A 19,091-nucleotide genomic window follows, 5' to 3' on the forward strand; every position below is an offset into this window, starting at 1 on the left:
GATGGAGAAGTGGGATGAGGGTTATTTTGGATCACATATATTTTCTTAGAGGAAATAGAATTTCAGCTGAGAATCTGGAGTAGAAGGAACCAGTTGTGGGAATTTGTGGGGTATAAAATTCTCTGTGGAGTGAATAATTAGTATCAAGGGCTAGGGCTGACATGAGTTCAGTGTGTCCGAGGCACAGAATATAAGGGAATATAAGGTGTATATTGCCCAGAGCGGATGGACACAGGATGCAAATATCAGATCAGACATCAGATCATGAAGGCAGTTGTGGGTTAAATTAGGATCCCCCCACTTGATTTATTGAGGTCTAACGGACAAATAGAATTGAAATGTATTTAAAGTGTGTGATATTATGATTTGATAAGTATGCATTGAATGATTACTACAATCTATCCCCTCATAATTACTTTTTTTTTTTTTTTTTTGGTGAGAATGCTTAGGACCTACTCTCAGCAAATTTCAAGTATTTAATGCAGTATTTTTTTTTTATTTTAAAGATTTTTATTTATTTATTTGACAGAGAGAGAGAGATAGCCAGCGAGAGAGGGAACATAAGCAGGGGGAATGGGAGAGGAAGAAGCAGGCTCCAGTGGAGCAGGGAGCCCGATGTGGGGCTCGATCCCAGGACCCCGGGATCACACCCTGAGCTGAAGACAGACGCTTAACGACTGAGCCACCCAGGCGCCCCTTAATGCAGTATTTTTAACTGTAGTGACCATACTGTACCTTAGATCCTCATAATATTCTTAAGAATTAATATTCTTAATTATAGTGTCAATTCTACTAGATCTGTAATTGATATTTCTGGTAACTCATTTTCAGTGGTGTTAGGTGCACGTTTTCTCTTTGATTTTCTGACACTGACCATTGAGAAAGCCTTCGGATTTGGTTGCATACTTGTTCCAGGTACTGAGAAAGATGGTTGCTCTAATTACAGTCACTCGTCAACTCTAAGATGCCATCATCTGTAAGATGTGCCAGTATTTTTGTTGCATTAGAAAAGAAAAAACACTGCAAATAAATGCTTTTAAAAATAGAATTTTATTTCATACTGATGGAAGAAGTCTTTCAGATTCCTCCCTCCCTTCCTTTCTTCTTTCATTTCGAGGTAGGGGGGCAGGGAGAGAATCCTCAAGCTGACTCCGTGCTTAGCAGGAAATTCAAGCAGGGCTTGATCTCATCACCCTGAGATCATGACCTGAGCTGAAATCAAGAGTCTGACGCTTAATCAACTGAAGCACCCAAGTGCCCCATACACACACTTCTTAAAAGAGTGTTTTACTTGTCACTAGGATTTCCTTCTATTCTGCTGCAGATATTGTTGCTTTCCTGATCTTACCAGAAGGTGCCACAGAAAGGTTTTTAGATGCCAATCAGAGTCTATATTCTCTCCTCCAAAGGCCCTTAATTGGGTTATTGATGGAAACATTCAGGAGTTGCAGTCATTCAGTCCTCTCACCAGGAATAACAACCACCTGTGTGGACACGCCGTCAAGGGTAACTGCCGCATGACTGCAACACAGCGGACGGCAGCAGCGGGGCACCGGTGATGATAAGCCAATTTTAGAGAGGTTAAAACTTGAAAAGAGTGTGCCAATTTCTTCCCAGTGAAGAAGTACAAAAAGTGAAAGGGTAGTTTCTCAGGCTGTTGCAGACTGAACATTTCTCATGTGTATATAATTTACTTTGCTTATGAAAGAATAGAGTCTTTTTCTTACAGACTTTGATACCTACAACAAAGTTGTCCTACATCGCCGACTTTCATATTGTGGTTTCTAGAAAGATGAGTTGTAGAAGCGATATCTGCTAACATGTACCTAGCACTTGGTATACACTTGATACAGTTGTTAAGTACTTTGCAATTATTAACTCCTCTCCTCTTCACAGACACCTGGGGAGGGAGATATGTTATTATTATTTTCATTTTACAGGTGTTGAAACGGAGGAATAGAAAATAAGTTGGTCAATATTACAAAGCTAGTAAGTGGCAGAGTTTGGATTCAAACCAAGGGAGTCTGGTTCTTGAATCTGCACTTTGTATAAATGAATCATCAATACAAAATGAACATTCACAAATCCGTTTATAAGTAAGATAAGACTATGCCACAACATCTGAAGTGGCTTTCTGTTCTAAGTCTTGTTTCTAAAGTAAGTCCTACCTTTGTTCCTGACTCCTCCTCTGTCTCTGGATTTGTGTTTAATACCTTCCTGAGCAAAACAGCTTTCTGTGCTCAGTGTGGGAACTGGGTGTAGGGTTTCTCACCTTTGGCACTACTGACATGTCAGGTTGAATAATTCTCATTGTGAGGGGCTCCTTTGTGCATTGCAGGAGGGCTAGCAGCATTCCTGGCCTCCCCCGAGGAAATGCCAGAGGCACCCCCTAGTCCCATTCAGTGGGAACTGAAATGTCTCAGGACATTGCCAACTGCCCATTAGGGGTCAGGATCACCCTTGGTGGAGGGCCCCTGGGTCAGAGGTATAGTCAGTACATGTAAGCTTTTGTCAATGAGCTAATAGAGAGGGGACTTCTTTTACTTGTGTATATGGTTCTAACTGTGTAATGACTGAGTAGAAGAGAAGTGTTTACATAATCCACAAAGTATGTCTTGTTCTTATGGATTTCACCAGAGTGAAGAACAGAGAAGAGGTGAATTATGAATCATGGGGGCAGATGGAAGAATGAGTAGAGGCCTGGCTAACATTTTCTTGCTGGACTTACACAGTATTTGAACACAGGACTTTTTCATTAATATTGAGTTCAGAAAGGGTTTCTAAATACATTAGAATAAGAGAATTGATTAAAGACAACTAGATACGTTATTGTTTTTATGCTAGTCTCATGAAAGAATATATGTTGGTAACCTTATTGATAAGACACTGCTTAATAAAGATAGTCTATATTAGAAGCTATGAAGTCATCGCATTTTTAAGCATTTATATTATTTTCAAGCATTTAGATAATTAAAATAACCTAAGGTCAGAGAAGAAAATAAGATATAATTAAAGGGGGTGTTATGGTGAGCTGTTCTAAGAGGAAACTGTCTCCATGTTACTATTTAAGAACTTAGACTTTGGAGTTGGACTCTGTATGGTCAAATTCTGATTCTACTTCTTACTACATAAGAACACTTGGGAAAGTTACTTAGCCTCTCTTAGTACGTGTAATCAAGATGATAATGACTACCTACCACCATAGTGCCATGTGAGAATTACATAAAATAACCCTGTGAAAGCTTGGTTTCTGGCATGTAATATCACACCCATACACATTAAATAAATGTTACCATTGACTGAGAAATGGATATCTTTAACTTCAAATGGGTTGGAGGAGATAGACTAGATTTCATATCTCATGCCTAATTACTTAATATCATTCCATCCATCATATCACTGGCCTAAATCTAGGCTCCTCTCTCACACCCTGCTGCCATGAATTGCTTCTAAAAATATTAATTAAATGGTTCACTTTTTTCCTGGAATCTTTTCTAAACTCTTCTTTTGGCTTTTAAGTACTTTCATGAGCTGGCCCTTTCCTATCTTTTCATCATTATTTAGAAATACCTTCCAAAATATATTCTCTGTCCTAGGCAGTCCTTTTTCCTCACTGTCACAAAAACAAGTACACTGTACTCATTTCCTCTTCCAGGTCTTTCCTTTTCTCGAGTCATCTTCCTTGTTTTTCTTCCACCCGTCTATGTGATACCCAATATGTATATTCATGTCAAATCCCACTTTTCTCCTGAAGATTTGGTCCCTATTACTTTAGATCTCATTTCTAAGTGGGAGTATATATGAAACATTGTTTACATGTATATAGTGTCTATAGGTCTGTTCAGGTATTTTCATCTTTTCATTAGTTCACTCTGTAATTTTTTTTTTTTTTGAGGACTTTGTCTATCCCCAAATGTTCAAATTTACTGGCATAAAGTTGTTAATAATCTCTCATCTTTTAAATCTTTGTTGCATGTATGGTTTTCACTGTTAATATTGTGATTTTTCTCCTTTTTTTCTAGCTTAGTGTTGCCAGAAGTGTGTCCATGTTTTTAGTCCTTGAAGAAACAATTTTGGGCTACATTTATCCTTTCTAATGTCTTACCTTTAGTATTTCCTTTCTTCTGCTCTCTTTGGGCTTATTCTTCTAACTCGTTAAGTTAGATGCTTAGCTCATTAATTTTTAGCATTTTTTTCTTTTTTTTAAAGATTTTATTTATTAGAGAGAGTGCACGTGCAAGCAGGGGGAGGGGCAGAAGGAGAGAGACTCTCAATTAGACTCGTTGCCAAGCACAGAGGCTGATGTGGGGCTCGAGTCCACGACCCTGAGATCATGACCTGAACTGAAATCAAGAGTCAGACGCTCAACCACTGAGCCAGCCAGGTGCTCCAACATTTTTTCTTTGCTAATGCTAGCATATAAGTATATAAATTTTTGTCTACCACTTTACCTGAATTGCGCAAGAGTGTGTGCCTGTATCTATGCTCAATTTAAAAATCATTTTAGTATTTCCTAAATTCCATTATGATTCATTTTCTGACTATTAGGTTATTATTAGTACATTTCCTTTTTTCAAATGTTTTAAAATATTGTCTTTGGTGATTTAATTATAATTTTTATTTGATCAGAAGGTATCATGTCTAAAATACATATATTTTCAAACCTATTTTATGACCAAGAGTGAGGTAAATTTTCATAAATGTGTTTGTGGAACGTGTGTATGCTCCAGTGTGGGCGTTGGAGTTCTATACATATCCATTATATAAAACTTTTATTTTTTTTATTTTTTATTTTATTATTTTTTTTAATGATTTTTTATTATATTATGTTAGTCACCATACAGTACATCCCCGGTTTCTGATGTAAGGCTCGATGATTCATTAGTTGTGTATTACACCCAGTGCACCATGCAATACGTGCCCTCCTTACTACCCATCACTGGTCTATCCCATTCCCCCACCCCCCTCCCCTCTGAGGCCCTCAGTTTGTTTCTCATAGTCCATAGTCTCTCATGTTTCATTCCCCCTTCTGATTACCCCCCCTTTCTTTATCCCTTTCTTCCCCTACCGATCCTCCTAGTTCTTATGTTCCATAGATGAGAGAAATCATATGATAGTTGTCTTTCTCTGCTTGACTTATTTCACTTAGCATTATCTCCTCCAGTGCCGTCCATGTTGTAGCAAATGTTGAGAACTCGTTCTTTCTGATAGCTGAGTAATATTCCATTGTATATATGGACCACAACTTCTTAATCCAGTCATCTGTTGAAGAGCATCTCGGCTCCTTCCACGATTTAGCTATTGTGGACATTGCTGCTATGAACGTTGGGGTGCATATGGCCCTTCTCTTCACTACGTATGTATCTTTGGGGTAAACACCCAGTAGTGCAATGGCTGGATCATAGGGTAGCTCAATTTTTAACTTTTAGAGAAACTTCTCTAGTAACAAACTATAGAAATGATCCCTGAAAGTATAGTCTTCATTATATAAAACTTTTAAATCATGAGTTCAAATCCCTATCCTTTTTGATGCTTTATCTGATGGATTAATTACTTACTGAGAAAGAAGTGTTACTTCTGCTATAATGTAAAAATTTGTCAGTTTTTTCTTGTAGGTCAGGAGTTTTTGCTTTATGTATTTTGAAGTTAAATTACTAGGTATATTTCAGTTTAGATCTCTATAACAGGGGAATTGAACATTTTCTCAATAGTAATAAGCTTCTAACAATGCTTTTTGCTTTATAATCTCCATCTTCTCTTGGTATTATAGAACTGATACAGAAATTCAGGGACCCTGGGTGGCTCAGTCAGTTAAGTGTCTGATTTTGGCTGAGGTCATCATCTCAGGGTTCTGGGGTTGAGCCCCATGTCAGGGTCCTCACTCAGCAGGGAGTCTGCTTGTCTCTCTCCCTGTGCTCCTCCCCCTGCTTGTATGGGTGCTCTCTCTCTCTCCAATAAAAATAAAAATCTTAAAAAAAAACCTGGTACACAAATTCAGTATAGTTGCAGGATATAAAAACAATGTACAGAAATCTGTTGCATTTCTATATGCCAATTATGAAGCAGCAGAAAGAGAAATCAAGGAATTAACCCCATTTACAATTGTACCAAAAACCATAAGATACCTAGGAATACACCTAACCAAAGATGTGAAAGATCTGTACTCTGAATGTTGAATAAAACACTGATGAAAGAAATTGAAGATGACACAAAAAAATGGAAAGACATTCCATGCTTATGGATTAGAAGAACAAATATTGTTAAAATGTTCATACTACCAAAGCAATCTACACATTTAATTCAATCCCTATCAAAATACCACCAGCATTTTTCACAGAGCTAGAACAAATAATTCTAAAATTTGTATGGAACCACCAAAGACCCTTGGTGTCACTCTTTGGTGAATAGCCAAAGCAGCCTTGAAAAAGAAAAGCAAAGGTGGAGGCATCACAATTCTGGACTTCAAATTATACTACAAAGCTGTAGTGATCAAGATAGTACGGTACTGGCACAAAGATAGACACATAGATCAATAGAACAGAACAGAAAATCCAGAGATAAGCCCACAATTATGTGGTCAATTAATCTTTGACAAAGCAGGAAAGAATACCCAATGTCCCTTTTCATATTTTTAAAATTCTCTATTCCCCCCAATTCTTTTTTTTTCTATTAATTTGTAAGTTACTCTTTTCTACTTATCTTCTTTTTGTAATTACTAATATGGTTAAGAAGTTTCTTTTTAATGGTTAATAAGTTCTAACATTAATTAATTTTTCAACCATCTTTTCAATCAAAAAAGAGAACTTAGAATTCTGTACTGCAAATCATGCTTCTCTCAATTCATGAAATTCTTATCCAAAATTTTCGTCTCATACATTAGACATTTTTATTATTGTTTTAGATGGTCCAGTTGGTTAGTTTACCTAGATGTAGCATTTCTTTCTTTTCTCCTTTTGCTTATATCATTCATGGAATACTAGACCGTAGTATTATTCTCAGATTATTCTCTTTCATTCCTTCATCCTTTCAAGATTCTTAGCAAAGCTTATTTGTGCTAATCTTTCTTAGTTTTTATTTACCACTTTTTTGAAAACCTCTTTGTTTCAGACTTGACATTGAAAGATAGTTTCTTTGGATATAAATTTCTGCATTGAAAGTTGCTTTATCTTAGCATTTTAAATATAATATTTATGTATAAATAGAAATAGAGAAATGTAAAATATCTATGGCTTTCATTGTTGTCAATGGGTACAATCATTGACGGGTTACTCATCACTTTTTGTAGACACTGGGATGTCACATAACCCTGATCGGAACAAGTATTGTTCAGTTCTCAAGTGCATCATTCACAAAGACCTCAAGTGAATAGCTTCCCCTCGTTAGTATATTGCATAGCTTCATAAATGTACATGCATTTCTTTTTACTTTTCTATTTCTTTGCTACTTTAGTTTCTCTTTGTCTTTGATGTCCTCATTTTTACTAACATACACTATATATGGATTTCTTTTTACTTATTCTACTTGAATTCATTTGGGTTCCTGAATCTAAATAGCAATTTTTTTTTCTAAACAAAACTCTCACATATTGATTCCTGAACCAACCTACTGGTGCAGACGCATAGTAACACAGAAACATCATTTCGCCAATAAAACATGTCTATTGTTCAGGTAGTTGTGATGTTGACAGAGTGATAGGATACAAGCACGTGAACTTCATGCAGCATAGATGTGTGTGCTGTCTCCTGTGTGATCCCTTGTAGACCCAGCTTCGTTCCTCTCCAATGCCTCCTTTTGGAGTTGTACCTGATTTTTTTTTAAAAGATTTATGTATTTATTTTTAGAGCAAGAGAGCAAGCAGGGGGAGGGGCAGAGGGAAAGAATCTCAAGCAGACTCCCTGCTGAGCATGGAGTCTGACACGGGGCCTGATCTTGGGACCCATGAAATCATGACCTGAGCCGAAACCAAGATGCTCAACCAACAGAGCCACTGAGGTGCCCCATGGACCTGATTTTATTACCAGTTTTCATCCAAATCCACTGGGGAATGGAATGATTCTGCTTCTGTTTCTTGGCCAGGAATCGATTGATCCTGGAAGTCTTGTGAGAGGACATGACAAGGAACAGTCAACCACATACACCATGATGGTGGAGAAAAGGAGCAGTGATGCTTTTTTTTTTTTTTTTAATTCTGGAAAAATCTCAGCCATTATTTCTTCATATATTTTCTTTCCCTAATTTCTTCTTGTCAGGTTTGATCTGACACAATAATTTCTTTATTTCTGGAATCCAAGTTCATCTTCCACCTTTTGCTCTCATGAGGACGGTTATTTCTAAAAAGGAAAAGGTGGTTAAGAGGGCTGTTCATTATCACCTTTCTCATTGACTTGGTACTTTTTAATTTCTCCTTTAAGGAAGGACTTGAGCTGTTAATCTTATGAGTAGATTGCTTTGTTTACTAATTGCCCAGAAGTCTCATATTGGGATACCAACTAAGCCAAAACCTTGAAAATAAATGAAAGTCTTCAAAGAAAGTATTAGCAGCATGGCATAAACTGCATATACAACTACAGATCCCCTTTTCCTCCAATAGAGTATTTGAAAAACTGTAAACACATTGTTTTGATTCTCAACTTAAATTCAACCACTGATGGAATGGAGAGCTTTGAGCAGAATCAGTTTGCCAAATACCTAGCGGAATAGTTTACATCTTTTGGGTACCAGGCACTGTAGTAAGTCTAATGGAGTATTAGGAAGAATTTAGTACCTCTGTTCCTATTCCCTTGACTATGTATAGTCCTTTGGGACCTCACCTTCATGCCAGGCTGCTTATCAACATAGTTTAAAATTTAGTGTCATCTTCAAGGAATTTCCAGAGCTAACTGCTAATAGAAGAAAGCTGTTTCCATTTCTTACATATGTTTCTGGATTTGGTGTTAGTGCTATCTTTTTCTGTGGTTCCATTTGATTCTAGTTTATGCCAGTGGTTTTTGGAGTCTCTTGCTTTTTCAGCACATTGATTAAAGAAATATAAGGAGGATCAGCACTGACTCTAGGCTTACATTTATCTCATTTTTGGTCTATTTTGTAAGTTTGCATTATTTTTTTGGTCTTAGGACAGGTTCTAGATAAAATTATGGTATCGAGGAGACAGTAAGCAATAATTAAATGGGTCAATAAAAAGTAATTTGTTAGTTGGGGAAAAAAAAGTAATTTGTCAGTTGGAGGTGTCCTTCTCCTCCCTGTCCCCTTCTCTATTCTCATTTGGTCTGTTCTCTCCTCTGTTGCTCTTGACCTTAACATCATACTTCCCTCTACTTTCTCTTCTTATCTTGGATTCTACTAAAAATTCCAAATCCTGTGCGATGTTACTCCAGGACCTGAAATACCAATTGATTAATCAAATAAAGTCTCCTTCATAATCTGCTAATGGTGTTTTAGCTATGTGATCATTCTGTAGGCACCTTTGCTGCCTTGTTTGTTAATAAGTAACTCTATGAGACCATAACAAGCTAGGTGGGTGATGTTTTTATGGTGTATAGATTCCTAAATCTTACCTATTTCACTTTTAGGTAAGGCCCACCAAAATCACTAGCTTGTTAATGCAATGCTGGGGGTCTCAGTGCTAATATCCAGAATGTTATACTTTTTCTGACATGTCCTAGTCATGTCTCACAAGACTTCCTAGTCTGACATGACTAGGACATGTCAGAAAAAGTATTACACACAAAAGGCTTTATTACACACAAAAGGTTTATTACACACAAAAGGCTTCTTTGAAGCCCTTTTCTAGCCCCTGGATGAGGGAATCAATATGGTAATTACCATGAACTATTTTTGCCTCTGAGTACAACTTGGGATTGTGAATGGTGATTGCTTTTTTTTTTTTTTTTAAGATTTTATTTATTGATAGAGACAGAGAGCACAAGTGGGGGGAATGGCAGAGGGAGAGGGAGGAGCAGACTCCCCACTGAGCAGGGAGCCTGGTGTGGGGCTCGATCCCACGGCCCTGAGATCATGACCTGACCTGAAAGCAGACACTTAACCAGACTGAGCTACCCAGGTGCCCTGCTTTTTGTTTTTTGTTTTTAAAACAAGTATGTAGTGCTTTCCATGTGCCAGTCCTTATTATAAATATTAACTCATTTAAAATTCAAAACAATTTTATGAGATAGACATTATTAGGTTCATCTTACAGAAACAGGAACTTCTCTGATCCACAGAAAAATTAAGTAACTGGCTCAAGGTCATTTAGGTAGTAAGTGGCAGAGTTGGGCTCTGAACCCAGGGGACATTAGTTTGGAGTCCAAGCTCTAACACTGTGTTCTGCAGCACTTGGGAGGAAGTGAAGATTGTATTGTCCTCAAGAGGATGCCTGGAGATTTATTGTTTGAATGCTTAGGTTCTTTTTTCTCCCTCTCCAGTCATTCTCTCCTGATCTTAAATAGGGTTTTTATACAGGCATACCTCATTTTATTGCACTTTATATTGTGCTGTGCAGATACCCTATTTTCTACAAATTGAAGGCTTGTGGCAACCCTGCATCCAGCAAGTCTATCAGCACCATTTTCCAACAGCATTTGCTCACTTCGTGTGTCTGTGTCACATTTTGGTAATGCTCACAATATTTCGCACTTTTTCATTATTATTTGTGATGATGAACTGTGATCAGTGACCTTTGATGGTACTCTTCTAACTGTCTTGGGGTGCCCTGTGCCCATGTTAGACTGTGAACTTAGTTGATAAATGTGTATGTTCTGACTGCTCCACTGACAGACCGTTCCCCCATCTCTTCCCTCTCCAATTCTATGAAGGCTGGGAGAGGTGAAGAAGCTGCAGGAAAAAAAAAGTTTGAAGCTAGCAAAGGTTAGTTCATGAGGTTTAAGGAAAAAAAGTTTCCATTAGCTTAACACATACAGGGAAGCAGCAAGTTATCTAGAAGTTCTAGCTAAGACGATTAATGAAGATGGCTACACCAAATAGTCGATTTTCAGTGTAGACCAAATGGCCTTCTGTTGGAAGAGGATGCCATCTAGGACTTTCAGAGCTAGAGGGAAGTCAGTGTCTGGCTTCAAAGGACAGGCTGACTCTCTTGTTAGGGTCAAATGCACCGGTGACTTCAAGTTGAAGCTATTGCTCATTTACTGTTCTGAAAATTCTAAGGCCCTTAAGAATTGTGCATTAAGGAGGGCATGCGATGTGATGAGAACTGGGTGTTATACTGAACTGATGAATCATTGAACATTGTATCAAAACCCAATCATGTACTATACCTTGACTCATTGAATAAAAAAAGTTTTTATTACGTTAGTCACCATACAGTACATCCTTAGTTTCTGATGTAGTGTTCCATGATTCATTGTTTGTGTATAACACCCAGTGCACCATGCAATATGTGCCCTCCTTAATACCCATCACCGGCCTATCCCATTCCCCCAGCCCCCTCCCCTCTGAAGCCCTCAGTTTGTTTCCCAGAGTCCATAATCTCTCGTGGTTCATTCCCCCTTCTGTTTACCCCCCGTTCATTCTTCCCTTCCTTCTCCTACCGATCTTCCTGCTATTCCTTATGTTCCACAAATGAGTGAAACCATATAATAATTGTCTTTCTTTGCTTGACTTATTTTGCTTAGCATAATCTCCTCCAGTCCCGTCCATGTTGCTGCAAATGTTGTGAAATTGTTCTTTTGATGGCTGGATAATATTCCATTGTATATATGGACCACATCTTCTTAATCCAGTCATCTATTGAAGGACATCTCGGCTCCTTCCACAATTTAGCTATTGTGGACAATGCTGCTATGAACATTGGGGTGCATATGGCCCTTCTCTTCACTACGTCTATATCTTTGGGGTAAATACCCAGTAGTGCAATTGCTGGGTCATAGGGTATCTCTATTTTTAACTTCCTGAGGGACCTCCACACGGTTTTCCAGAGTGGCTGTACCAACTTGCATTCCCACCAACAATGTAGGAGGGTTCCCCTTTCTTCACATCCTCTTCAACATCTGTTGTTTCTTGCCTTGTCAATTTTTGCCATTCTAACTGGCATAAGGTGGTATCTCAATGTGGTTTTGATTTGAATTTCCCGATGGCTAATGATTTTGAACATTTTTTCATGTGTCAGCCATTTGTATGTCTTCATTGGAAAAGTGTCTGTTCATATCTTCTGGCCATTTTTTGCTTTATTTGTTTCCTGTGTATTGAGTTTGAGAGGTTCTTTATAGATCTTGGATACCAGCCTTTTATCTGTAGTTTCATTTGCAAATATCTTCTCCCATTCTGTGGGCTGCCTCTTCATTTTGATGACTGTTTCCTTTGCTGTGCAGAAACTTTTTATCTTGATGAAGTCCCACAAGTTCATTTTTTCTTTTGTTTCTCTTGCCTTTGGAGATGTGTCATGAAAGAAGTTGCTGTGGCTGATGTCGAAGAGGTTACAGCCTATGTTCTCCTCTAGGATTTTGATGGATTCCTGTCTCGCATCGAGGTCTTTCATCCATTTGGAGCTTATCTTTGTGTATGGTGTGAGAGATTGGTCAAGTTTCATTCTTTTGCATATAGCTGTCCAATTTTTCCAGCACCATTTTTTGAAGAGACTGTCTTTTTTTCCACTGGATGTTTTTTCCTGCTTTGTCAAAGATTAGTTGACCAGAGAGCCGAGGGTCCATTCCTGGGTTCTCTATACTGTTCCATTGGTCTATGTGTCTGTTTTTGTGCCAGTGCCATGCTGTCTTGGTGATCACAGCTTTGTAGTATAGCTTGAAATCAGGCAACGTGATGCCTCCAGCTTTGTTTTTCCTTTTCAACATTTCCTTGGTGATTTGGGGTCTTTTCTGGTTCCACAGAAATTTTAGGCTTGTTTGTTCCACCTCTTTGAAAAATGTCACTGGTATTTTTTTTTTTAAAGGTTTTATTTATTTATTTGACAGAGATAGAGACAGCCAGCGAGAGAGGGAACACAAGCAGGGGGAGTGGGAGAGGAAGAAGCAGGCTCATAGTGGAGGAGCCTGATGTGGGGCTCGATCCCGGAACGCCGGGATCATGCCCTGAGCCGAAGGCAGGCGCCCAACCGCTGTGCCACCCAGGCGCCCCCTCTGGTATTTTGATTGGGATGGCATTGAAAGTGTAGATTGCTCTGGGTGGCATAGACATATTAACTATGTTTATTCTTCTGATCCATGAGCATGGAATGTTTTTCCATCTTTTTGTGTCTTCTTCAATGTCTTTCATCAGTGTTCTGTAGTTTCTAGAATATACATCCTTTACCTCTCTGGTTAAGTTAATTCTGAGATATTGTATGATTTTTGGTGCTATTTTAAATGGAATCGATTCTCTAATTTCTCTTTCTTCAGCCTCATTGTTCTTTTTTTTTTTTTTAAGATTTTTTATTTATTTATTTGACAGAGAGACAGCCAGTGAGAGAGGGAACACAGCAGGGGAGTGGGAGAGGAAGAAGCAGGCTCCCAGCGGAGGAGCCTGATATGGGACTTGATCCCAGGACTCTGGGATCACGCCCTGAGCCGAAGGCAGACGCTTAACGACTGCGCTACCCAGGCGCCCCCAGCCTCATTGTTCTTGTATAGAAATGCACCTGATTTCTGAGCATTGGTTTTTTATCCTGCCGCATTACTGAATTGTTCTTTGAGTTCTAGTAATTTGGGGGTGGAGTCTTTTGGGTTTTCCATATAGAGTATCCTGTCATCTGCGAAGAGAGAGAGTTTGACTTCTTTGCCGATTTGAATACCTTTTATCCCTTTTTGTTGTCTGATTGCTGTTGCAAGGACTTCTAGTACTATGCTGAACAATAGTGGCGAGACTGGGCATCCTTGTTGTGTTCCTGATCTTAAGGGAAAGGCTTTCAGCTTTTCCCCATTGAGAATGATATTTGCTGTAGGCTTTTCATAGATGGTTTTTATGAGATTGAGGAATGTACCCTCTATCCCTACACTCTGAAGGGTTTTAATCAGGAAAGGATGCTGTATTTTGTCAAAGGCTTTTTCTGCATCAATTGAAAGGATCATATGGTTCTTGTCTCTTCTCTTATTGATGTGATCTATCACACTGATCGATTTGCTAATGTTGAACCACCCTTGCATCCCAGGGATGAATCCCACTTGGTCGTGATGGATAATCCTTTTAACGTACTGTTGGATCCTATTAGCTAGGATCAAGAAATACATTTCATAAGGCTTGGGCTGTTACAGATAGTGCTTCCTTGGATGGCTTGGGGCAAAATAAATTTAAAACCTTTTGGAAAGGATTCACTATTCTAGGTGCCATGGAGAACATTTGTGATTCACGAGAAGAGGACAAATGGAAGAAGTTGATTCCAACCTCATGGATGATTTTGAGGAGTTCAAGACTTCAGTGGAGGAAGTGACTACAGATGTGGTGGAAATAGCCAGGGAACTAGAATCGGAAGTAGACCCTCAAGATGTGAGTGAATTGCTACAACCTCTCGATAACATTTGAATGGATGAAGAGTTGCTCCTTACAGATGAGCAAAGAAAGTCGCTTCTTGAGAGTTAATCTCCTGGTGAAGATGCTGTGAAGATTATTGAAATGAAAACAAAGGTTCAGAATATTACATAAACTTAATTGATAAAGCAGAGGCAGGGTTTGAGAGAATCGACTCCAATTTTGAAAGAAGTTCTCCTGTGGGTAAAATGTTATCAGACAGCATCACATGCTACGGAGAGTGTGCTCGTGAAAGGAAGAGTCAATTGCTGCAGCAAACTTCACTGTTGTTTTATTTTAAGAAATTACCGTACCCACCACCCTGATCAGTCAGCAGCCAGAAGCATTGAGGCAGGAAGCCGGTTACGACTCTCTGAAAGCTCAGGTGATGGTTAGCATTTTTAGCAATAATGTATTTTTAAATTAAGGTATGCACATTTTTTTAGACATAATACTTTCGCACTCTTAATAGACTACAGTACTGCATAAACATAACTTTTATATGCACTGGGAAACCAAAAAATTCATTTGACTTTATTGTGATAGTCACTTTATTATGATGGTCTGGAACTGAACCCTCAATATAAAAGTGATTCTGGGCAATTTCAACAGAAAAGAAAATTGGTAGCTTAAATAATCATCAAAAATTCTAAAAGTTTGAACTTGGAAATGAGGCAGCAAAATCACCCCCTAGAATCTGTCTGTGGAGATGCTGGTGCTACTGGGCACAGGAAGCCAGAGCTACACTGCTGGGTACCACTGCCACACTAGCATCCTTGTTACCATGGAAACATGCTGCTGCTGCTACTACCGCTATCACCCCCCCCCCCACTAACTACATGGATTCTCGCTCTTCCTGCTTCTGATTCAAGGTCTAGTTAGTACATCTAATTGGTCAATCTTTGGTCACAAATCTATCCTGTCTTACATCCCAGCTGTACAGGAGGAAATCCAGTGTCTTGCCTTCTAGGGTTGCTGAACAAAATACAGGAGGCTCAACATTTGCAGAACTTGGGGGGACATACTTATACTAAAATTTTATTCTCTATTTATGTGAAATTTAAATTCTGCTGGGCACTCTGTATTTTTATTTGTTGAATCTGGCAACCCTCCTGCCTTGTTAGTTTCTGTATTCAGGGGGAAACAAAGATTCATATGATGGGCAGTTTTCAAAACATAGGATAAGTTTCTCTATTGAGAAGGAACACGACTAATATTCACCACGATCCCTTCTAACATTTTCCCATGTAGTCACAACACAATAATTTTGCAGTGAGACAAAAAGTACAGGCTGGTGTCAAACCCAAACTGGACCTATAACCAAATTTTTCTTTTTCCGGGACCCTCTCCTGCCATGTTGTATCACAACTAATTTAATTTCCTACTACTTTGAGGTGATGTTTTGGATAACATGCTTTTTTCTCTTTCTTTTTTCTTTTCTTTTTTTTTTTTTAAGATTTTATTTTTAAGTAATCTCCACATCCAATGTGGGACTTGAACTTACAACCCGGAGATCAAGAGTTGCATGCTCTACTGACTGAGCCAGCCAGGTGCCCCTGAATAACATGCTTTTATTTCTAGCATAGATTCAGCTTTTATTTGACTTCCCTTTTCAATAATAAATGGAGCTCTCATTCCCAGTTTTGAGGAAGGAATTTCATTGTGGTAGACTATTCAAGCTATATACAAATATATAGCTGAAATCTGTGTCATAAAAAGTTTATTATATATCATCTCCCACTCTGTATTTCAGTGTCTCTGAGTCACTTTCTGATTAAGACTATTTATGAAGCTCTTCTGATACTTCTGCAGAAAAAGGTAGTTTTGTATGTGTAAAATATTAGCTTAGAACAAAATAATCTTCCTCATAATTCTCCTTAAATAAAGTGTTTCCAACTAATTCACTCTAGCGTCAAAGAGAATAAAGTTTGTAGTTTGCAAAATTATTTTGTTTATAAAAGTCTTATATTTTCAATTTACATATCTAATATGTTCAGGGTTAAGCCCATAAGGAGAGTTGGAAAAAAGGCAATGTTCTAATAATCAAACAGATCCCCAGCTAAAGCTGCAATCAGAAAGAGAAATTTATTTATTTATTAATTATAACACCATCATAGTCATTTAGACTTTCTATACTGATTTGATAAGAAAATATAGATTTTACCAGTGTTGATTAATTTCATAATCATTGCTGGAAGAATACTTACCACTACTATCATATTTGAAAAATAGTACAAAGGCAAATTATTTGCACTTTAGGAGAAGAAAACAGTCTTTTAAAAGTTATTGAGGGGAGGGGAGTGGGGGATTGGGATAGGCCAGTGATGGGTATTAAGGAGGGCACATATTGCATGGTGCACTGGGTGTTATATGCAAATAATGAATCATGGAACATTGCATCAAAAACTGGGGATGTACTGTATGGTGACTAATATAACAAAATAAAGTTATTAAAAAAATAGAAGTTATTGATGAAAAGTATAGCATAGGGAATATAGTCAATGTTGTAATGATGTATGGTGACATGGTAACTACACTTACGGTGAGCATTGCATAGTATATAGAATTATTGAATCACTGTTGTATACTTGAAAGTAACGTTGTCAACTTAAATTTTTATTTTTGAAGTGTAAAGAGAGAGGCAAAACCAAGACACCGATTCTTAACCAGAATTCTTAAACAGACTCTAAACCAACTGATGGTTACCCAGGGGGAGGTGGGTGGGGAAGGGTTAAACAGGTGATGGGAATGAAGGCGAGCACTTGCTGTGATGAGCGCTGGGTGTTGTATGGAAGTGTCGAATAACTATATGGTACTCCTGAGACTAATATTATACTGTAGGTTAACTAAATAGAATTTAAATAAAATATTTGTAATTTTAAACCTAAAAATAATAACTTATTAGAGAATTCAAGTATTCAAATTTTATTATGATTTTTTGGTTAGGGACACCATTTTTAATTTGTCCTTAGTTATTCCCCAAAGCAAAACAGATGAATTTTTGTAAACAACACTTGCTTGGGAGAGGAAAGTGGTTGATGGCTAAAGAGAAGAGTGGTATATAGTCATTCTAGTTCATTCTCAAGGGTCTCTAAATTGTATCAAAGATCCAGAAAATGCTCTTGGCAGTTAATGCATGAATTCTGATTCTCAGTTACGTGGTTGATGCTATCATATTGTTCTGATTCTTACATATAACCTTATGACATAATGTGAATATTTCATTTTATTCATAGAAAAAATATCGAGTTAATGACATTTCAAGTCACGTTATCTTGAAAACTGGCTCTTCACAGGATTTAAAATACAGTATTTTAGGTATTTTAGGGGCGCCAGGCTGGCTCAGTCAGTAGAACTGGTGACTCTTGATCTCAGGGTCATGAGTTCAAGCCTCACATTGGGCAAGTAGCCTACTTAAAAAAAAATTGTAAGGGGCATCTGGGTGGCTCAGTCGGTTAAGCATCTGCCTTGGGCTCAGGTAATGATTTCAGGGTCCTGGGATCAAGCCCCGTGGGGAGGGGGGGCGGTCCCCACTCAGCAGGGAGTCTGCTTCTCCCTCTTCCTCTGCCCCTCCTCCTGCTTGTGTTCTCTCTTTCTCTCTCTCAAATAAACAAAATCTTAAAGAAACTGTAAAATACAGTATTTAAAAACAATTATTTAAATATCCTTTTACATTTTTGTTTATTACCAGTTTCATTTTACAACGAAATAAATATGTAATAAAATCCATATAATATAAAAATTCTGTATTAAAGAAGTAACAGTCCTTAGCTTACACCCACTACCAATCCTGAGAGATAACTTCTGATAACAGTTTGGTGTGTAACCTTGTAGAATTCTCTCTAAGGATACACGAATAACACACATAATAGAATTTTAAACATTTATTAAAAAATGAGATTCTATACGACTTGTAGCTTTTTAAAATTTTAAAATTCTGCATCCTAAATATCTTTTCATGTAAGTGCATACATATCCACTTTACTCTTTCCAGTATTGCTACACAATAGTATTTATGTAATTTTACATTAAAAATGTTTAATTATGAAATTCATACTTGTAACACATTTAAACAACTAAAAATGTACTTGTTATGCCATAATCAATTTAACCCTTCCTTTATTGGTGGGCAGTTAGGGTACTCACAGTTTTTAGTATTTCCACAGAGAACATCTTTGTATAGGTGGTTATGGTTGTGTAAGTAGCTCATTAATTTAAAAATCTGGAGTAATTCATGTTAATATTCAGATATGGTCAGATCATACCTTGAATCTGATGCATAGTCCCTCAAATGTTTTTTTTTTAAACAATGCTATGATAAACAGTTTATAGTCATCTTTGTTTATTTCTTTTTTTTTTCCTCAAATGTTTTAATCACATTGTAAATCTTGACAGTGTCTGTGCATTGTAGCAGGTAAAGTGGACTTTTTTCTCCCTTTTTTTAATACCTGTTCGTGACAAGGAAATGAGATTTGAAATCAGGAATGAGTTGGTACGTGTGTTATTCAGAGAAGAGTGTTTCTTCAGCTCACACAGACACACACACACACACAGGCATGCACACACACATGCTTATAACCACCTCCTCCTTCCCCCGTCAGCTGACTGGAAGATTCACTGCAGCTAACAAGGGAAGCAGT

At 37.8% G+C, this 19,091-nt stretch overlaps 1 protein-coding gene and 1 pseudogene across 1 annotated transcript; both read right to left on the bottom strand.

Moving 5' to 3' along the window:
• Positions 1-5,378: 5,378 nt before the first annotated feature.
• On the bottom strand, positions 5,379-5,481 carry LOC113263015 (small nucleolar RNA U3; annotated as a pseudogene).
• A 2,183-nt stretch (positions 5,482-7,664) lies between these two features.
• LOC113262606 (60S ribosomal protein L39-like) lies at positions 7,665-8,112 on the bottom strand. Its single transcript, XM_026509029.2, has 2 exons — positions 8,006-8,112; positions 7,665-7,803 (listed from the first exon to the last, which is right to left on the bottom strand). The coding sequence occupies exons 1-2, from the start codon at positions 8,110-8,112 to the stop codon at positions 7,665-7,667; spliced, it is 246 nt and encodes an 81-aa protein (XP_026364814.1).
• Between the last annotated feature and the right edge of the window lie 10,979 nt (positions 8,113-19,091).

This window comes from Ursus arctos, unplaced genomic scaffold, assembly GCF_023065955.2.
Source record: "Ursus arctos isolate Adak ecotype North America unplaced genomic scaffold, UrsArc2.0 scaffold_2, whole genome shotgun sequence".
NCBI lineage: Eukaryota > Metazoa > Chordata > Mammalia > Carnivora > Ursidae > Ursus > Ursus arctos.